Source organism: Rhinichthys klamathensis, unplaced genomic scaffold, assembly GCF_029890125.1.
Source record: "Rhinichthys klamathensis goyatoka isolate OS25496 unplaced genomic scaffold, OSU_Roscu_1.1 h1tg000411l_1, whole genome shotgun sequence".
In the NCBI taxonomy this organism is placed as follows: Eukaryota; Metazoa; Chordata; class Actinopteri; order Cypriniformes; family Leuciscidae; genus Rhinichthys; species Rhinichthys klamathensis.
In genome coordinates, this window is record NW_026606911.1 from 40,001 (window position 1) to 47,500 (window position 7,500).

A 7,500-nucleotide genomic window follows, 5' to 3' on the forward strand; every position below is an offset into this window, starting at 1 on the left:
CACAACACAACACAACACACAACACCACAACACCACGACACCACAACACCACGACACGATACACAACACAACACAACACAACACAACACAACACACAACACCACACACAACAACACACGACACGACACGACACACAACACACAACACAACACAACACAACACAACACAACACAACACACAACACACAACACCACAACACCACGACACGATACACAACACAACACAACACAACACAACACACAACACAACACACAACACAACACACAACACACAACACAACACACGACACACAACACCACACACAACACAACACAACACAACACAACACACAACACAACACACAACACACAACACCACAACACACGACACGACACACAACACAACACAACACAACACACAACACAACACACGACACAACACACGACACACAACACCACAACACACGACACGATACGATACACAACACAACACACAACAACACACAACACCACAACACAACACAACACGACACGATACGACACAAAACACAACACACGACACGACACACAACACCACAACACACGACACGATACACAACACAACACACAACACAACACAACACAACACGACACAAGACACCACAACACACGACACGATACGATACACAACACAACACACAACAACACACAACACCACAACACAACACAACACAACACGACACACAACACCACAACACACGACACGACACGATACGACACACAACACAACACACAACAACACACAACACAACACACGACACAACACACGACACGATACGACACACAACACAACACACAACAACACACAACACAACACACGACACGATACGACACACAACACAACACACAACAACACACAACACAACACACAACACAACACAACACGACACACAACACCACAACACACGACACGATACGACACACAACACAACACACAACAACACACAACACACGACACAACACACGACACGATACGACACACAACACAACACACAACAACACACAACACCACACAACACGACACACAACACCACAACACCACAACACCACAACACACGACACGATACGACACACAACACAACACACAACAACACACAACACAACACACGACACGATACCACACACAACACAACACAACACACAACAACATGACACACAACACACAACAACACATGACATGACACACAACACAACACACAACAACACACAACACACCACACAACAACACACGACACAACACACGACACAACACATGACACGACACACAACACACAACAACACAGGACACAACACACAACAACACATGACACGACACACAACACGACACACAACACACGACACAACAACACACGACACAACACACAACACCACGACACAACACAACACAACACACGACACAACACACAACAACACGACACACAACACAACAACACACGACACAACACAACACACAACAACATACGACACGACACAACAACACACGACACGACGCACAACACAACACACAACACACGACACACAACACGACACGACACACAACACGACCCACGACACAACACAACATGACAGACAACACAACAACACAACACACAACACGTCAAAACACAACATAAGACAAAACAACACACAACACAAGACATTTTAAAAAGCCGTGTAAACACACAGATTATAGGCTATATTTACTCCAGGAACGAACTCTACGCACATGTAAAACAGAGAGAGATGAAGCTCTTAATCTTTACGCTGAGGAGAAACTCCAGCACAACTTTGAGAGAAACATGATGATGTATTTCTGCTCAGCAACACTGGACATCACACACACACACACACACACGCTAATAACTCTTCATCACTGTCTACTTTCTGTGTATGACAGTTCTGGGAGAACACCCTGGTGGCGAGATCCTAGAAGTACCGGTGTGATTGTGAACTCACCGCGGCAGGCCCGGATACTACAGAAGCGGTTCTCCAGGTTCCCGCCGAGGATGTCCTGACACCAGGTCCCGTTGAGGCCCGGGGCGAGGAAGGTTCTGACCCGCTGCTGCTGACCCACGCCACAGGACCGAGAGCAGGAGCTCCACTCGCCCCACGTCATCCAGGAGCAGTTCCTGAGCGCACACGCGGGGTCCTGACACACACCTCCATCTGACACACAGAACACACACCGCTACACCGTCAAACCAGGCCACAAGCACACACAGGCGAAACTCGAAACAGTAGAGTCTCGTGCAAAAGTTCAGTAATTCAACTTAAAAGCTGAAACTAATATATTATATAGACTCATTACATGCAAAGTGAGATATTTCAAGCCTTTATTTGTTATAATTGTGATGATTATGGCTTACAGCTTATGAAAACCTTTTCACAACATTCTAATTTTGACTTTGGGGTTTTCATAAGCTGTAAGCCATAATCAAAATTATAACAAATAAAGGCTTGAAATATCTCACTTTGCATGTAATGAGTCTATATAATATATTAGTTTCACCTTTTAAGTTGAATTACTGAACTTTTGCACGAGACTCTACTGTCTCGAGTTTCGCCTGTATTTGAATTAACAAGAAGACATGAGCAAAAGGATGAGAAAGTGCGATGTTTGGAATAGGGTTGCATGATTGCAAATATGATCGATACAACAGTTTAATAAACGAAAGGTTAATATTAAATGGAATTTTACACACAACAATATTTTTTGTTCTATTTCGCCATTGAAAATAGTTCCAAACAAAGCAGAACCGCTGCGCTTCTCCAAGCAACACAAATGTCTCGTTTACCAATGATTCAATGAGGGAATGTGAAACTAAACACAACATCAGCATTTTCTTTGGGATATTTCATTAGTTTGCCCAAAGTTAAGATAAAGCCAGGACCAACTTTTTTTTATAAAATTGGATTAAAAATAGTAAAGATGACAAGTGGATGTCACTCCCTAAGTTAAACTCAAACGTGTAGTAAACTGTTCTTCCCGTAGTCATCATCAGTATACACACACACTAGCACGGTATTCTTATAAATTCATATAAATGAGATCTAGAGTCACGTCTCCTTCATTTATACAGCGCTTTAACTATATAGAGTTTCACAGCAGCTTTACAGTGATAACAGGAGATTACAGTAACAGAGAGTGTTTAGGCTTTACAGCAGTTCTAGAATAAAGTTATTGTCCAGATAAAGTTAGTTTTGATTGATTCACTTCCATTGCAACGATCATTATTATCGTCCTATTATTAAAAAACGTCATTATTATACTATTATTAGTCCTATATAGTACATTAAAGGAATGTTTGGAATAGGGTTGCATGATAGTAGGACGATAATAAAGCTCTAAAATACTGCCGATGCCACTGTATCCACCTTATTCCTGCGCCCCATGACGCTTTGCGCGAATTATGGATGTAACTTCCGTTAAGCTGTAAACAATCAGCGAAAGGCTCGCTCTATGAACGCAATACGTTAAAAAAGTGTCACAATGAGATGACATTAATCGACTCACCCTTCAACCATCGAACATTAAAATGAAATTTAAAAGTTTAAAAGAATCAACAAGGTACTTTCAACAGACCAGAAATAGCCCCAAAAGCGCGAGTCTTTGGTTAAATATCACTGTAGTTGGCAAATATATATCTGTACTGTATAACAAGCCTTAATCAAACATGTTCATTAACTTCTGCATTACGTGACACTATTTCAAAGTGATTTCCGTCATTTTGACAGATTATTATGGAAGCTTGTTTCCGCCACAGAATGAAAAATAAAAAAGGTAATTGCGACTTTTTATCTCACGATTCTGACTTTTTTACTCACAATTGCGAGTTTACATCTCGCAATTCTGACTTTATTTCTCAGAATTGCGTGTTATAAAGTCAGAATTGCGAGATATAAAGTCAGAATTTATTGATATAAAGTCAGAATTGCGAGATATAAAGTCAGAATTGCGAGATATAAAGTCAGAATTGCGAGATATAAAGTCAGAATTGCGTGATATAAAGTCGCAATTGCGTGTTGTAAAGTCAGAATTGCGTGAAATAAAGTCAGAATTGCAGTTATAAAGTCAGAATTGAGTTATAAAGTCAGAATTGCGTGAAATAAAGTCGCAATTGCGTGTTATAAAGTCAGAATTGCGAGATATAAAGTCGCAATTGCGTGTTATAAAGTCAGAATTGCGAGATATAAAGTCAGAATTGATTGATATAAAAGTCACAATTGCGTGTTATAAAGTCAGAATTGCGTGATATAAACTATTCTGAGGGGAAAAAAGTTAGTCTTTTTCCCCCCTTAGAATTGGCCTGATAACTCGCAATTGCGAATTTATATTTCACAATTCTGAGAAAAGATATAAACTCGCAATTATGTGTTATAAAGTCAGAATTGCGAGATGTAAACTCGCAATTGTGAGAAAAAAAGTCAGAAGTGTGAGATAAAAAGTCACAATTCTGTCTTTTTTTCTCGCAATTGTGACTTTATTTCTCATAATTGTGACTTTATATCTCGCAATTGCGACTTTATTTCTCAGAATTGCGACTTTATATTTCGCAATTGCGACTTTATTTCTCACAATTCTGACTTCATATCTCGCAATTGTGAGATAAAAAGTCACAATTCTCTTTTTTTCTCGCAATTGTGACTTTATTTCTCATAATTGCGACTTTATATCTCGCAATAGCGACTTTATTTCTCAGAATTGCGACTTTATATCTCGCAATTGCGACTTTATTTCTCAGAATTGCGACTTTATATCTCGCAATTGCGACTTTATTTCTCACAATTCTGACTTCATATCTCGCAATTGTGAGATAAAAAGTCGCAATTTTTTTTATTTTATTTTTATTCAGTGGCGGAAACAAGCTTCCATAGATTATAAATTGCATTTACCTGTGAAAACAAACCTGGAAAGAGACGTGAGGATTTGAGGAGAATAACGAGAGATTCTTCGTGCATTCCAGTGAATTATTAACGGAATATCGTAAATTAAATTCGGGAGAACAGACCATAAATGTCCCGTATATGTTGTCCTTTTTCATACTTTTACAGCGGATTGCAAAGGAAAAAGTAAAAATCATCATGAGGAAAAGAAAGCAGCGACTGAAAAGAGCTCTTGCCGTAGATATTCTTGTTATATCACGTTAAAATACCAAGTATAACGTTATTCTCATGATGTCTGAAAATAAATCATGAAGGAAAATTGACAGCTCATCCAGTCAAACTGACGGATCAGCTTTATTTGTAGGGCAACTTTACGATTTGAAATTATTCATTTCAGCCTTTTTGAATGGAAGTTCCTGACGCAGTAAGCTCGTCAGGAATAAGGTGGATATTTTAAACAGTATTAATGCCAATATGATTGTGTTTTTGAGTGCTGTTGCTGATATGGTATTGAGTGTTTCCCGGTCTGATTCTCTCATTATTCGCACTGTGGTTTATGAGGTAGAGATTTAAAAAGCTCAAACATCTCTCTCTCTTTAGGACGTGGCACGAGCGACTGAGATGAGTGTGATCAGAGACGTGGGATGTACCGGGACACTGAGGCAGATTACACACTCTCTCCTGTCGACTCTCTCCAGAGCAGTGCTCGTGAACACACTCTCTCCTGCGGGACTTCACAGCCGGAGAAGCCGGATCGCTGCAGGATCGGGAACACGGACTCCACACGGTCCACTGGGACAATCCAGTGTCCTCATCTACACACAGAAGAAGATTATAAGATCGGGCGTGGCAAGATCTTGTGCAAAATGTTGTTTCGAGTGTTAAAAGAGTCTGTCCACATGTTCATGTTCAAGAAATCACAGTGGCTGTAGCATTTCTATCGTAAAGAAGTGGTCATATATTAAAGATTAAGTGGACTTTTGAATTAAATGTTGTTTGGCCAATAATAAACATGGATTTGATTATGCTGTAAAGTGTAATAACAACAACAATCCCCGGGCCGCTGGCGCCCTCTGCAGGCGTTTGTTATAATACGTGACGCACACACTGTAAGTTGATCATATTATGTATATTACATTATGTATTTAAGTGTTGTTCAATAAAACAATATGATTCATTGCTTTTCATACTTTATCTGAAACAATTATTATTGCCTCATTGTTATTATATGTGTATTTTAAGTCATTTTAAATGCTTTTGTTCACTTAAGTCTATTTTTATTACCACAAATAATCAATCAATCGTCAAGATAATCGAGCGATTACTTGATATCGCTAGTGGCAGCTCAAGATTAGCTCAAACATTTCAAAATACACCTGAATTGTTATGCATTTTGTGACTTTCAGTCAAATAAAAGACAATTTTTCCAGTCATATATTTAATCTTTAAAGATTTCTTATAAAGTGTTCAAATATCTCATTCTCGTGAACCCAATATTGTGTGTCGCCTCGTGAGGTAAGTGTATCATAACACCCAATATATATATATATTAGTGCTGGGCAACGATTAATCGCGATTAATCACATCCAAAATAAAAGTTTGTGTTTACATAACACACACACATGCATGTATATATTTAAGAAATGTTTGCATGTATACTGTATATATATTTATACATAATTTATATTATATATAAATATTGTATATATAAATAACAAATCTTTCTTAAATATATACATGCATGTGTGTGTATTTATATGTACAAATTAATTATACACACTACACACATACATTATGTAAACACAATCTTTTATTTGGGATGTGATTAATCGTGGCCCAGCACTAATATATACAGTGTATATATAATTATTATTTCGCTAAATAAATACATACATTTGCATTGAACCAGTTACCTGGTAAAGATGGTTCCTCTGTCGGAACTGTGACCACTGTAAAGACAATAAAGAACGGAATTACTATGAAGTGATAATAACAGCAGTCCATGAGTAATATAATCATGCATATTTCTAGCAATAACATATGTGAGTATGTGTGGCATGTACGTGGGCAGTCGGGTGTCTGGCAGTATGCGGTGTCCGTCAGGGGCCCGTCACAGTCTCGGCCCCCGTGAGCAGGACTGGGCCGGGTACAGGTTCTGCTGCGCCGCTTCTGGCCGAGACCCCCGCAGCTGAGAGAACAGGAGCCCCAGGGGCCCCACGGGGACGGGCCTCCATCACGGGGACAGGCCACCAGAGAGCAGTTCCACAGGCCGTGTTCACACGAGCTTCAGGAGAGAAACAATCAATGCAAACATGCTTGTTTACAGTCCAAATAACTGAAAATTCTTAAATCAAGATGCATTTACTAGATGAGTAAAATGCTACAAGATATTATGTCTTGTTTTCCGGGGGAATTAATCAAAATTAAGTGAGTTTTTACTTAAAACAAGTAAAATTATCTGCCAATGGGGTAAAAAAAAATCTTAATTCAAACAGAAACAATATTATTTTTCTGACCTCATTGGCAGATCATTTTGCTTGTTTTTGTGTGTGTGTGTGTGTGTGTGTGTGTGTGTGTGTGTGTGTGTGAGAGTGTGCGTGTGTGTGTGTGTGTGCGTGTG

The 7,500-nt window shown here is 39.2% G+C and overlaps 1 protein-coding gene across 1 annotated transcript in view; it reads right to left on the reverse strand.

Moving 5' to 3' along the window:
• The window catches only part of sspo (SCO-spondin), a 163,365-nt gene that overhangs the window by 37,959 nt on the left and 117,906 nt on the right, over nucleotides 1-7,500 (reverse strand). The window contains exons 79-82 of the mRNA XM_056234974.1: nucleotides 6,944-7,164; nucleotides 6,794-6,829; nucleotides 5,531-5,695; nucleotides 1,953-2,162 (exon numbers count right to left, since the gene is read on the reverse strand). Of these exons, the coding sequence (XP_056090949.1) occupies nucleotides 1,953-2,162; nucleotides 5,531-5,695; nucleotides 6,794-6,829; nucleotides 6,944-7,164 (632 nt within the window). The remainder of the gene's footprint in view (nucleotides 1-1,952; nucleotides 2,163-5,530; nucleotides 5,696-6,793; nucleotides 6,830-6,943; nucleotides 7,165-7,500) is intronic.